Source organism: Lutra lutra, chromosome 15 (assembly GCF_902655055.1).
Source record: "Lutra lutra chromosome 15, mLutLut1.2, whole genome shotgun sequence".
NCBI classification, from domain to species: domain Eukaryota; kingdom Metazoa; phylum Chordata; class Mammalia; order Carnivora; family Mustelidae; genus Lutra; species Lutra lutra.
Genome location: NC_062292.1, coordinates 17,551,487 through 17,565,333, shown reverse-complemented (window position 1 = coordinate 17,565,333; position 13,847 = coordinate 17,551,487). Strand labels below are relative to the sequence as shown.

Here is a 13,847-nt window from a genome sequence, read left to right as displayed (position 1 = left end):
ATGGCCCAGGTGTTCTGCATTGTCTATGACCACGCACTTCTGAAACACGATGTACAAATTATCTTCATAGACTAAGCCGTGTTTAATATTCAGTAGAATTTTTTTTTTTTACAAGAGTAACCTTCAGAAAACCCGCCCGTAAGACAACAGATGTTTTTAAACATCATCGTCTCCATTTATCTGTTCCCTATACTAAGGGTTTGCCTGCTTATGAGCTCCATTCGAACATTCCAGTCCTCTACACCTTCAACTTCTTCTCTTTCACTTAATCGCAATTGGTGGGAAGGTTAAAAGTATGAGTACTGCATGTGTTCTACAAGACATGAGTAGACGCGAACATTCCCAAGCTCTTGTTTTCCTCAGACTTTATCTACCTCCGCTCCTCTGTTCCCTGGAACAAATTTCCTCTTTGTTCCCTTCTCCTTTTGATCAGTCATGATGGTGGCTCCTAGATTCCCCTCCTCGCTTTTTTACTGCATTCTCTTCTTTTCCACACAGGTCTGGCAAGCAGCTGGGTGTGGGACTTCTCAAGTCACACCCCTTACTGCCGTAGCCATGCCCACACAGGCCAGCGGCTCCCCCATGAGGCCTGGGCCACTACCCTCCCATGCAGGCACCAAAAGCCACCAGACACAAACAACAGCGAGCAACCACAAAAGCCCAGAGAGTCATGCCCATTACCACCAGTCCCAAGGCCATCACATATGCTGCTAATGGCATTGGATAGGCCACAACAGAGGTCATACTATATTCATTCTCAAAAAAATGATTTATCAAATATTTAAATAATGCAAATATGACACTGCATCAGCAATAATTCAGGATTACTTATCAAATATTTTAATGTGATTCAATTTTATACTCCTATTAATAAATCTGCAAATCATAAAAAGTTCTGTGGTCGGGACACAAGTCTCAATTATCAGTTAAGAAAATATCATTGCGGGGGGGTGGTTCTTCTTCAACATTCAAGGAAACACTGCATCTCATGGCATTTGGGGCCCATTTTGGTGGGGGCCCCTCAGGCTAGGGCAAGCTGTGTGCTTTAGTGCAAAGACTCACTGGGATATGTGTGTCTAGCATTAGTCAAACACCGAATGAAAACCAGAAGCAGAAGCAGCCATACCTTGGTTCTGTAACCTCTACAGAATGCCACAAGCATCCCCACAGAGTACCTGTCCCCCCTGCACGTGGGTCACCTATGGTTTAGCCCCGTGAGGAATCTCGTCCTTGAACTTTTTTGTTCTGACCCTACTCCCTGCGCTGCCTTCCCACCCCTGGGTTCCTTCTACCAGCCACTTCAGGACCACAAGACCCCACGGGCACAACCCCTCACACCAGAAAGGACAGACTGGAAGAGAACTCACCCACTGAGGACCACGATGAAGTCCATGACATTCCAGCCATTGCGGAGGTACGAGCCCTTATGGAAGATGAACCCCAGGGCCACAATTTTGATACCAGCTTCAAAGCAAAAGATCCCAATGAAATACGGTTCCGTCTTCTCCTGCAGGATGAGAAGCATGGGTACTGGTAAGGGGGGAAGGGAATGCAGACAAAGTCACGCCCCAGCCACCCTCTCTACTCTGACCACTCCTCGCTCCTACAGGACACCTGAGTACTAGTGGGAAGTGAGTGCACTCGCTGAAGGACTCAGGGAGTGCACAAGAGCACGGGAAGCCTGGGGGAGCCAGCTGCCGGAAGGGATGGGTATGGGGGTCACAGTCAAGCCAGACTTCTTCCCAGGAGAGTGGCTGATGTTTCTGGCTTCACCCTGGCCTTCCACTGCTGGCCTTCACTTATCCTGCAAGCTCAAGGGTTCTCTTTTGCAGGTAATTAGGCTGAAGCCGCTTATACATACATTTAGATTTTAAGCAATTAGTTTGCCCTCTGTTGGGAGAATACGCTAGACACGTGACTCCTTGCTTTAAGGAGAATACGGACACGACACCTACAAAGTTCAGCACTATGAATGCACATAGGCTTTGAGCACCCTTCTTTCTCCCTCTCACTCCCAAATCCGTTAGGCAGGGGAGTGAAGTTAATGGCCCTTGCTCCTGCCCTTTCTTCTTGTCTGGCTACCACACAGTGTATCCACAAGTGTTTGTGATGCCCTCAGAACTTCTGGGAGCGGGAGTTAGAAAGGTCAGTCCTCTCGTCCTTCTGCCTCCCAGTGGGGTTTGTCACCAGCATGTCCCTCAGCAAAGAACAAACTCCTCACTGAACTGTAAGGGAGGGGGTGGGGGAGGGGGCCAGGCGAGGAAGCAAAGGAGAAGGGAACCACTGGGGAAGAGAAGGGACCCGGGGGAAAGATGAGAAGGAGGGAGGCACATACCAGTCTGCGGGACATTGGGGTCTTGTCATCCTCAGGAAGATGCTGTTCCAGGGCCAAGACAATGCAGTTGGCAATGATGGTGGCCAAAATCATGTACTCAAACGGCGTAGGAAAGATGAAGTTAAGGAACAGATTCACCCAGGAGAGAGGGATACAGCCTCCATGATGGCTGTGCACAGAAATACACAAACTCCATCAAACCCCGTGGGACGTTTGCAGGGCCTATGCCATCTCTATTAGCAAGCAGGCGCCCGGGCAGCGGAGGGCCCTTCACATGGGAAACTACAACCATTTCTGATTGGGCTCTAAACCCCAAGCACCTTTTCCAACAGAAGGAGAAATGCAGCCAATAAATAATATAGTTAGACATCTGGGCGACACTCCAGCTACTCATGGGATTCAAAGGCACAGCAGGGATTAAGCAGGGCTGAAAACGGAAATGGAAAGAAGGAAGAGACAGGGATGCGGCGGCAGGCTCACGCTCGTCCCCGCTCCCGCCACGGCTCTGGACGACGATGCTTTAGCAAGGACCCAGCCGTGGCTGTCGGGGTCTGCCTCTGGGAATCACATCTGGGGCTTCCTCCTCTAGAACCTCTGCTCAACAGAGTAGAAGAGCCTTTGGAAAAAAGAACAGTTCTGTCCATGTGAGCTCTCTTCTGTTTCAATACCCAATTCAGAAAAAAATTTAATGAGGTCAGGAGAAGCTTGCCTTGACCCACCCTATTTCTCCCAAGCTTCTACACAGATAGCAAACAGGGACGCATCATGAGTCTGGGTCCAGGACAGCAAAGTTAGGGCATCTAAGAACCAAACTACAAGCGAATGAATAATGAATTCAGGCTTTTCTCTGTTGCATTTCTCTGCAGATCGATGAGGGGGCTCCCTGACCCCTTCTGAACAGCAGGACTATGATTCAAGTGCCTGCATCCGGGCTCCTGGGTGCACCACGAGCCCAGGAGGAGTTGGAGGGGGCACTGTTCCCAGAGAGAGAGAGGGAATCACCAGCTTCTGGAGTCAAGTCACTCTGCGTGCTGGATTTCATTCCATGACTATTGTTGTGACAAACACAAGTGAGCTGTCACCACAGGTCTTGCCAAGCAACCTATGCTCTGGCAGATTCTGGCATCCGGGATGGAGAAAAGAGTAGATCTGGCCAAGTGGAGGGAAGGCAAGGGATCATCCCCCTTGTCCCCCCACCACCTTCCAGGCCTGCTGTGTAGCATGTAGGGCCTAGAGCTTTCCCTAGGGAGGGCAGATCATAATCAGGCCCCTGATGCTTTCCCGTCCCAGTGCCCATCAGTGGCCAGTGGGCATTCAGGGCATCTGTGAGGAAGAGCTGGGCACAGAGCTCCTCCCTGCAGAGGTGACATGGGAAGGAGATGCAAGGTGCCCGCCGCTGCTCAGGCCCCGGTGCTGGAAGGGAGGCTGCCTCAGGTGAGGAAGGAGGCTGCACCTGAGCTTCCAGACCTCTCCACTGGCTCTCAGCAGTGCCCAGGGCTATCTCCTCCCTGCCGCCAGGCACCTGAGTCACCACCCACTCTCCCTCCCACACAGCCCCAGCGCTCACCCAGGACCCACAATCCAGGGACGGCTCTGCTGGCTTCTGCTGCTCTGGGGCCCGGCCACCAGATCTGAAGACTGGGTGGGCTCCAAGGCCTTCAGAGCCAGCCCCCTGCCTCCACACCCCACGGTGCCTATTTCCACCCACCCAGTCAGAGGAGAATCTACCCACACACCCAGCCATTCCTCTTCCCGCAGTCTCTCTCATATCGAACTTGGTCCCTGAGAGCTAAACTTGCCAGCAGACATGCTCCACAGATGCCACCCTTCTTGGGACAAGCCCCCCCACCCCACAACACACCCAGGGCTACCAGTACCCACTGATCACAGGGGGCCTTCATTTCCCTCCCATCATGGGCTCTGACCCAGAGCTCTGACCAAGTGTAGAGGGACCAGGGACCACAGCAGGACCTGGTGTCCCATAAGCCTTCTGAAAAGGCTAGCTGGTCCTGGGCCAGGTTCAGACACCCGGAATCCCCCAGACCCAAACGGTAACACGAGGACAGAAGCAAGGCAGAAGTGGTGGCCCAGGCATGCAGGCCTTTTCCTGACCACATGCCGACCAGCCGCTGACAAAGGTCAGGAGAAGAAGAGGGCATCTAGGCCAGTGTTCCTACAGTGCAAGCCACGGGATACACGGATGCTAGTGCTGTAGGAATCTGCAATCAAATCAATGAGGGAAAGTCGAAATTCAGGAGAGTGAGCAGGCTTCCCCCAGCAGGACTTCTTGGAAGCTTAGGGACTATTGTCAACAGTGTCCACCGACTCCCCCAAAGGCAGTGGGAATGGTATAGAGTATTCCTTTTTTTGTTTGTTTTAAGAATTTTTACTTATTTGAGGGAGAGAGAGCGAGTGATCATAGGAGTGGGGTGAGGGGCAGAGGGAAAAGCAGATTCCCTACTGAGCAGGGAGCCTGATGTGGGACTCGATCCTATGACCCTGGGATCATGACCTGAGCTGAAGGCAGTCACTTAACCGATCGAGCCCCCCAGGCGCCCCAGTATGAGCATTCCTTAACTTGCTTCACCACATCATCTTTTCATCAGAACACCTCTCCTGGGAATGGCTTCAGAAAACGTATTTGGGAAGCTCTGGTCCAAAGGGCAGATGTCACCGCCAGTCCCCAGGTGTGAGGAGGAGGGCTGCTGCTCTGGCAGGAGGGAAGCTGGTGTCCCTCCCACCTCCTGCCTCATCCTTAGTCGAAGCGGGACCATTCACAAGGTGTGGGCTCAGCTGCCCTTGGCCCTGGCTAGCAGGGCCCCGAGCAAGTTCAGAGAAGCTGCTCAGCAGGTCCAAGGAGCCCAGCAGGTGACCTGGGAAGCAGGAATGGGGAGTGGCAGACATCATGAGCTTTCATGGGTCTGCTTGGGTTCTAGGATTGCTTTTTGAGGTTCAGGCTTCTACCCCTGAGAACTGCCAAGTGACAGCCACAGACGTCAGTTAATCTGCTTTTAGGTGCTGACTTGAAGGCATGATGGGTCGTGGTGGCCATATGCCGCCCCGGGCTCTCTACCCCACAACACCTCCTGGGACTGTGGCAGCCCCTCGGCGGACCCCAGTCCCTGCTCCCGCGTCCACACCTGCATTTCCCTAGCCAGATCACCTAAGCATACGGCTCCCTGCGAGGACCTGTCAGCTCACCTACTCGAGAACACCCAAGTGCAGATATCTGGGGCTTCTCTGTGACCACCGGCCTAGCTTTGGGAAGGTGTAGCCAGTGGCAGTGGTGACACTGCCAGCTGCTCAGGGCAAGAGCAAGGCTCTTGGCCCCAAGTGCTAATGACCCAAACTTCCTGTGACTAACCAGGTATCTGGATGGCTGAGAATTCATGAGGTCTCAGTCAGTGGCAGTGCCTAAAGCCCTGGAGGATTCCATCGAAAAGTGAAGGTTTGGTAATTCACAGGTTCTGGGAAGACCTCATTACCACGCCCTCCCCCGTCCAGACCCTCTGCCTACATTCTGACGTCTAAGGACCCAGGCAGAGCAACAATCCTCTGGCTTGAAGTGTGGAAAGCGGTTAAATGCACATATCCTTGGGATGGTTGTCCCTTTAGACCTTACGGCTCATCTCAACCTTGGGATGAACTTGGGTTTGGGGCAATGAAGAACCTGAGGTGAGGTTCTGCTGCAGAAGCAGAGGTGAGACCATGGGCATCCCATGCCTCTGTGCACGAGGTGACAGAAAGGATGGTGATGGGGTAATCTTGGCAGAGAGCAACCAGTTCTGTCTGGGGCCCGGCCACTCTCCCTTCCAGCCCTTTCCTCACCCTCTTCTCTTTCTGAAGAAAGCATGAAGAACGGGCACGTAATGCCGGTGCTCTAGCCTCCACCTGCAATGGTCTTTCTCCTCTTTTCCAGTCCTGTGTTCAGAACATGCTAGAATTAACTACCTCGTCCGGGAAGTTCTCTCCCTGTGCCCCACAGCTCTTTCTATTGTACAATTTTATCACCTCTCCTCCTATTTGTCTCCCCAAGAAATTACAGCTTGAAAGCAAGGACATGTTCTTGTTCATCTCTCCAATGGCAGTGCTTACAGAGCCCCTAGTACACAGCAGGAGCCGACTCAATGCTCAACGCAGGCATGAATGAATGGGAGGCACCCCTGGGAGCAGCAGCACGACATTCACTCACGCTGGCTCAGGCCCGGGCTCCTGCTCACCCCCACCCTTGGGAGCTGACTCAGAGGCGCCACTCCCGTTTCTTCTCATCTACCCTCATAACTTCAAGCCAAATAAGCTTGGCTCTAAGGTTTGTGGCTCTGCTCTATCTCCCAAGGCAAGAGCCTGGACTGCAAATAATGGCCCACAGGTCAAGGGAATGCACCTTAGGCTTGACAAAGATGTGACCTGGAAGGGTCAAGGAAGCTCCATGTTGCCAAGACCTCAAAGAACAAGGCCCTTCATGAGACAGTAATGGAAGACTGTCCAGGACTCTGAGGCCCTCTGCCCAGGAATTCAGTGGCTCCGATCACACTCCGTGGACCCCAGATGCATTCTGGAGAACCGTATCTCTCCCAGGTATCCAGACTGTAGTCGGAGATCTTAAATAAATGGAGGCATCAGGGCAGTGAGATGTGGGATCCTGAGGGCACGAGTGTTGCCTGTCTTAAATCCAGACCCCTTGTGTCCATCGCATGGTAGGCACCCAACGATTGTCTTCTAATTAATTAATGAATCAATCAATTGGTAAATGAATTGCATAGAGAAGCCAGAGTCAGAGGTATCCTTGCAAAGGTATCTCCTACCTTCTCCACACTGTGTACCCACTTGAACTTTTCGTACTCTAGTCTGAGTATACACATTAGCTATTCAAAAATAGAAACCAGCATGCAGAGAGGATCCCTTCAATGTAAAAAGGATTTTTTAAAAAGGAGCAAAGGAAAAAAATCTGTCACACTAGAAGGATAATGAGTTTTCTTGGGGTAGTAGGGTTATTTTCACTTTCTTCTCTACCCCTTTACACATTGTCTTGAGTGTTATAATGAGTATGCATTAGCTTATAATCATAAAATCAATTAAAGCTATATGTATTTTGAAAAAACACAAGCCAACACAATAAAACCATCCCAACCTGAGGGTCATGGAAATCAGTACAAGGTTTCTGAGAGGATCTAAGGCGGGATAACAAAGGGACAGGACCCAAGGAGGAAATGGCAGTGAAAGTGCTTTGAAACCCCCCAAGACGCCTCCGCTCCCATATGTGTCTCACTATCTGTTCACCAGGGGCCTCATTTCATCCACTTTCCTGGCAATCTCCCCAAACACCCCTTCACTCCACTCTCCCTCTGAGCCCGTTAATGAGGACCTCTGTCATTCCATCTCTCCCCCCTCCTGTCTAGCAGCTTCAAGACAATCATTAGGGAAATGACAAAAATAGGTTCGCTTATTGATTTATCTCCTTTACCCGATGCTCCTTCCTTCCAACGGTTGACTTGTTTCCTTAGCAACACAGCTAATTTGAGCAGCACTACTTGGCCTGCACACCTGCCATTTGTTCATTTCCTTCCTGAGGCGCAGAAAGCCAGGGCGAGGAAGAGGTCTGCCCTATAGGCCACCATTGGGGACCCGGCCCGGGAAAAGAGCCCTCCTTTGGCCCAGACCACCAGAACCTCACCTGCCAACACTTCTCAGGGCAGGTCTGCAGGCACAGGACGGGGAGAGACTTAGGACTCTAGCAGCACACCTGGGGAGCTCCAGGAGAAACCTGCATCTTCACCACCACTGGGATGCTGATCCTAGGTCCCCTCGGCTCTCAGCTGTGTCCTCTCAGAGCTGCGACATCAGAGCTCACTAAGGAGACTACATGTACTCAGAAAGGCTGAGAGGCCACAAGGGACAGAATGCTGTGCTCTCTCCCTGACTCCAGGCCCTAATGGCAAAAGCGCTTTTGTCGGGGAGCAGACTGTGGCTACTTATGCACTTCCTCAAAACTCCTGGGGGAGTCAAGAGTAGCCCCGGAGTCTCAGGGAAGGCTTATCCCAGTCTCCTTTACCCATTTCCACCCCTCACCCCCACAGCCCAGAACGCTCTCCCAGCAAGATCTGTCTCCCTTCCCTCCTTTCCATCCCAACTGCCTATTTTCGGAGGTCTAATTCTAAGAGATGAAAGAGGCCTCAGAAGATGGCCTGGGCCATTCTAACAAGTGGGATGTTAACTCAAAGACAGTCAGAGGGAAGGGGCCCTGACTAATTTGTGATTCCCTCGAGCACTACACCAGAGAAACATTTTAAATATGAATGATAATGAAATACAGCTATACAGCTCTCCAAGTCTTTCAGACTCCTTTTTTTTTTTTTTTTCTATGAGAAGAACCAGAATCTTCCTGGAAACCTGCAGTGCAATGGAGAAATACAGATTGGTAACAGGAAACCAGAGCCAGGGTTCCCACTGCAAAATCTGCCCCAATGTGACGCTCAAGGCAGGGGGAAAGCACCGCCATCCACTCCCGCAGAACCAAACACCAAATACAGAAGAATCAAAGTCTAAAACGACCCACAAATATAAAGTCCTTTGAAAACCAGTAAGGTGCTACACAAATGCACAGTCATTTTTATTACCCTACTAAATCACTCTTAAGTATCTACTGTGACTCTAAGCTTTGGGATAAGCAATAGTTCGAGCTCATAGCCTCCAGGAGTGGGCTGGTGGGCTGCAGCCGGGAGCTGACACGGAGAAGACCCACCACAATAAAGGATATGAAAAAAAAACTTATGGTAATGGGCCTCCGGGAAGAGAGCAAAGACATTTGGCCCTGAACCTCCTGGGAATATGAAAAGCACATCCAAACACCAGTCCCCAGAGGAGGATTGATGAAGCTGATGGCTCTGACGTAATCTCTCCCAGCGATTAGAGGGGGCATTAATCACAGCCAAGGCCAGGGCGAAGAACAGGAGGGACTGAACCATCACAGAAGTCCGGCTCCAGCTCCCACAGACCCTGATGGAAATGCAGTGAGATCATGCTGGTGACATCACATCCCCCTCGCCTGGGCTGCTGAGAACCATACATCTGTCCTGGAGGGACCAGGAACACTGACGAGACAGACATTGTGCCTCAAACACAGACAGAAGAGTTGCCTCCTGGCCCGTCCACACAGGCCAAGCGTGCAGGCCTTCAACCCTTCAGACTAGAAAGAAAATTAACCCCCACCCTGGTAAAAGAGGCCTGGGGCCGGCTCTCCTTCCTGGAAAGGTGCCTTGATTTTAGCCCAGATCATGGTATGAAGTGAGAGCAAGTGTGCGGTAAAAGATGGAAATCCAAGGGAGCCCCCTAACGCCTCTTGGCCTGCCTTCTCCGTCTCACCTCAACCAGCCCGGGTGGAAGGCCAGGTTAAGAGCCAAACTGAGGCCCAAGGACCCTAGCTCAGAGGCTAACGGGCTTCTGCATGGGATCCTCCCACATTCATCCCACCGGCTCCTGTGGCTGACTCAGGAGGACAGTGCAGCCCAAAGACCAACCCAGAAAGGGGAGCAGACGGAAGGACTGTATTCCTTGGGGTTCTGAGGGACTACAAGATGAATCTTTCTGTTTCCTGAAAAACAATGTTAATCCTCAAAGCTTATCAACGCTCGAACCACCCTCCTCTCTGGAGCAAGTCACACCCTTGATTCCATTCCCTTCTCTTGTCTCAGCTCCTCAATGTTAGATTGCCGGCCTCCGGCCTGGGCTGATCAATAGACGGTGGCCCACACAGGGCCACCGCAGGGCGGGAGTACTCCTTGCCTGTGCTCCTCCATGCGACTGTGAGCCGTGCCATGGGGGCAAATCTGGAAATTCGCACAGCATCTCCTCCTCCCTTCCTGCTCCCCTGATGGGAGAAATGCAGTTAACGAGCAGAAGAATGCCGAGAAGGCTCTCCAGACCTCATGATGTCCCACTTCACTAGCTCATCACTCTCCTTATTGCATTTTTTCTGGCCACCCAACTTCATTTAAAAAAAAAAAAAAATCAGATTGAAAAGCCAAACCCCTTTTCTTTTTTTAAAACAAAACAAAACAAAAATGGATCACGTGACTTTCAGCCTTAACATCAGTTTTTTAACTTTGGTTTCCATGGTGGTGGGATGCAACCTACCATCACCATGACAACAGCTGCTTCGGTTCAAATTCACCATCTGACAGGCAGTCCTGAACACACACGCACACCTCTCCCGTTCTCTCTCTCTCGCTCTCTGTCAAGGAGATGGAAATGCCATTACACCTACTCCTAAACACTTAAATCCTAATGAATGAAAGACAAAGAAAGCAATATTGAGAACACAGCAAAGAGGCAGAGGACCCCCACCCCTCCCCACAACCGGTCCCTAAAAGGCTCTCTCATGCAGCCACAGTCCCACTGCTCTCCTAGGGAGGTCAATGGACTCAGTTCCTCAACAAAAAAAGGTCCCAAGCATCACCCTTTTAATATTGGCTGTGAAGGAAGCCACATTCAACCCTCCATTGCTTTTTGACCAAAAACTCTCATCTGACTCCCATATCCCTGGCCCTCTATAAAATGACTGACAGGAAGTTCACGGTATTGCTAATTTGGTTAACTCACCCTGAGCTGAGCCCCAGGCTCACCTGAGCCCCAGTTCAAAGAGAATGGGGAGTGACAGTTCTGAGGAAATGAAGACAGCTTTCCTCCTTCTTTTGCCTCAGTTTCAGTCAGGTGGATATGTCTTAACAAATTCACTTGCTATGCATTTGACTAAATCCTGGACTCAAAATGCTGTCATTCAACACCCAGTTTTGGTGATCAGGGGACAGATGATTGAACAGTACAGAAAAGGGAAGAAAGGAACAGGGAATATTAAAAGGCTCTGGAAGAAAACAAAACAGCAGTGGGAAAATTACCTGTTTCAGAAACCAGAATTGGTGTTTTGATGATACTCTGACAAATTTGAGCCTGTCAAGAGTGCTGGCAGCAACGTACATCCCAGCGGAAGAAGAATGGGGGCTGCAACCAGCAACCACACCCCAAACTATCCCCTAACTTCACATCCACACTTGATTCGTGGGGTGACAGACAGTAGCTGTGAAATGAAAAGCCTTTAATGAAAGAGTCCACGGATCATCTGTGAGAGAATTTCAGTTTTCCTCTGAAAACCCAGAACCTATACCCTAGTCTTCAAAGACACCCATTGAGCCTGCAAACCACTAGAGAAAATGTTAAAGGCACTGAGGATACACAGCTTGAGAAGGGAAGGTTGGAGAGAGACATCATTGCGGTTTTCAAATATCAGAAGGACTAGCTTATGATGGGGGCTTAGACATTGTCTATCTTATTCTGGAGGCTAAGACCAAGACCAAAGACCAAAGACCACCCAAAGGTAGATCAGAAGGAATACAGAGAAGAAGCTTCACTCCTCCCTAAGTGAATGGATGACTTTGTTAAGCAGTAAAGTGAATGTTGTACCAACAAATGCTTAATGACCAGTCACTCGAAAGGATGAAAAGCCCTGGTGTTTAGCATTTGCCTATTTCTGGAGTGTAAATACTCTTTCCATAACTAATTTCTAGCTCCCAGTTTGACATCAATGCATGTGAAGTTACAAAGATACACACAGGAGTACTCAAGAGCTGGGACTTGCCAGTTCCCATCCATCACTTACTGTAAGTCAAGAACATCGAGGCAGAGATTCCTGTATTTGACGGTAGTCAAGCTGGATCAACCCTTGTTGCTAACAAGGGGTTAAGAAATGGATAGGAAGCAAGGTCAATGAGTCTTCAGTCACTTGCTCAAGGGCCTCCTGGGTCAGCATGACTCACTGTGGTCCTCGGCCTCAAGATGCCCACTTAGCCAGACCTGCGTTCATGAAGTCTGGAGCATCACCCTTATCTCAGAAGGCAGTATCTGTGCAGCTGGATGTGGGCCAGAAGCAGCACGGCTGAATGGTGTGCCACTGCCATGAATCACAACAATTAATTAATCACCCCATTATCTCAGGCTGAAGTCTGGGGTACCCACGGGTTCCCGCTATCTCACCATGGCCTGCAAAATAACTGAGAGGAACCAGCCAACACACACAATGAAAGCACAATCCCAAAAGACAGAAACACATCCCATAAAAGGCTCATGTCTCATTCTAGAAGATCAGAGGATCTCAGCCTTGGCTGCACACAGAATGACCTGGAAACCTTTCCAAAATTAAGGATATGGGTGTCCTATCTCTAGAAATTCTGATTTGTCTCAGGTGCCATCTGGGGATGAGCATTTCTAGAAGCTCCCACACTGATTCTAATGAGCAGGAAAGAACACTGCTGTAAACACAGCACAGCAGTAAAGAACACTGCTACCGATGCTGGAGGCCATGAAAAACCGAATGGTATCCTCAACTCAGGGAGATAACAACAGGAGAAACTAGACTCTGAGGAGCGCCAAGGTAAGAACCAGAAGATGCCTTATGGTTCTATTAACTGTTCCATTACATCCCTTTTACAGATGTAGATAGAGAGATCTGAGGTGCAAGGAGATTGTTCTAGAGCTAGGACTAGAAACCTCTGTGGATTTATAGCCCCACCCCCTGAGAAGCTTAGGAATCTGTTATCAGAACAATCAAGTAAAACTCCCTGGTTTCCTGACTTGAAATGAGGGTTCTAAAAGAAAGACATCTTTTTATTTGAGTTTACTTCCTCCATGGGCAGACTACTCAATTGTTCTCAAGAGCCCATTTCTTAAGATAGAATCTGGATGGTTTACCTTTCCCTGAGGCCACTTAGGAGTCCAGAAAACATTCTGAGATGAGTGCTTGCCAGAGCTCCGGTATGCTGAGACATGGTCTTGGTTTTATACTGGGGAGAAGCCCACTGCCTACTGAGAAGAGCACTATCAATTCATTTAGTTTTCTAACAAATCATAAAGGATTCTCTTTGGCAACATTTTGGGAAAGCAGAACATTAACCATTGTTCGGAATCACTATTTCTCATTCTCGTTGGATCAGTGCTAGTTGGCTTCTCTTGAATTAACCTTCTCTTATCCATTCCTACTCCTTAATTAAGTCCTTTCTCATTCATCACAATCCCTACATCCAGCCTCTTATGCCCCAACCCAAGACAACACTAAAACACATACTTACTAATAAAAGGGTAAGAAGACCTCAAAAAAGGACAAAGGAGCTAGAAGGAAGATGACTGAGCAGAGAAAGGGTACTGAGGAAACAAAGGAGGAAATGTGATCAAAGGATTTAAGGGTCAGGAACCCTGAGTTCTAGCCCCTTTCTTGTCACCTGCTAAGAGTTTCTCTTAGTTCACTGTTACTCCGATAAACTATGACTCTGTGGTGGTAATAGGCAATATGATGGGAAAAGAGTGAAGGATAAAGCAGAAGCATCCATTACTACAATTGGGGGGAAGCCATTTTGATGACGTCACTAATGAGGACATCCAACAATAACATCCAAAATGGAAATCCTGGCACGCCTAGGAATACCTTGAAAGTGTCCAAAGCGGATGGAAACGTTTCTTAATTTTC

The 13,847-nt window shown here is 49.7% G+C and overlaps 1 protein-coding gene across 9 annotated transcripts in view; it reads right to left on the bottom strand.

Annotated features, from left to right (window-relative positions):
- Positions 1-13,847, bottom strand: part of CACNA1E (calcium voltage-gated channel subunit alpha1 E) — a 503,960-nt gene that overhangs the window by 291,512 nt on the left and 198,601 nt on the right. For all 9 annotated transcript variants that reach the window (XM_047705044.1, XM_047705043.1, XM_047705049.1 and 6 more), the window contains exons 4-5: positions 2,336-2,441; positions 1,368-1,507 (exon numbers count right to left, since the gene is read on the bottom strand). In XM_047705044.1, coding sequence (XP_047561000.1) covers positions 1,368-1,507; positions 2,336-2,441 — 246 coding nt within the window. The remainder of the gene's footprint in view (positions 1-1,367; positions 1,508-2,335; positions 2,442-13,847) is intronic.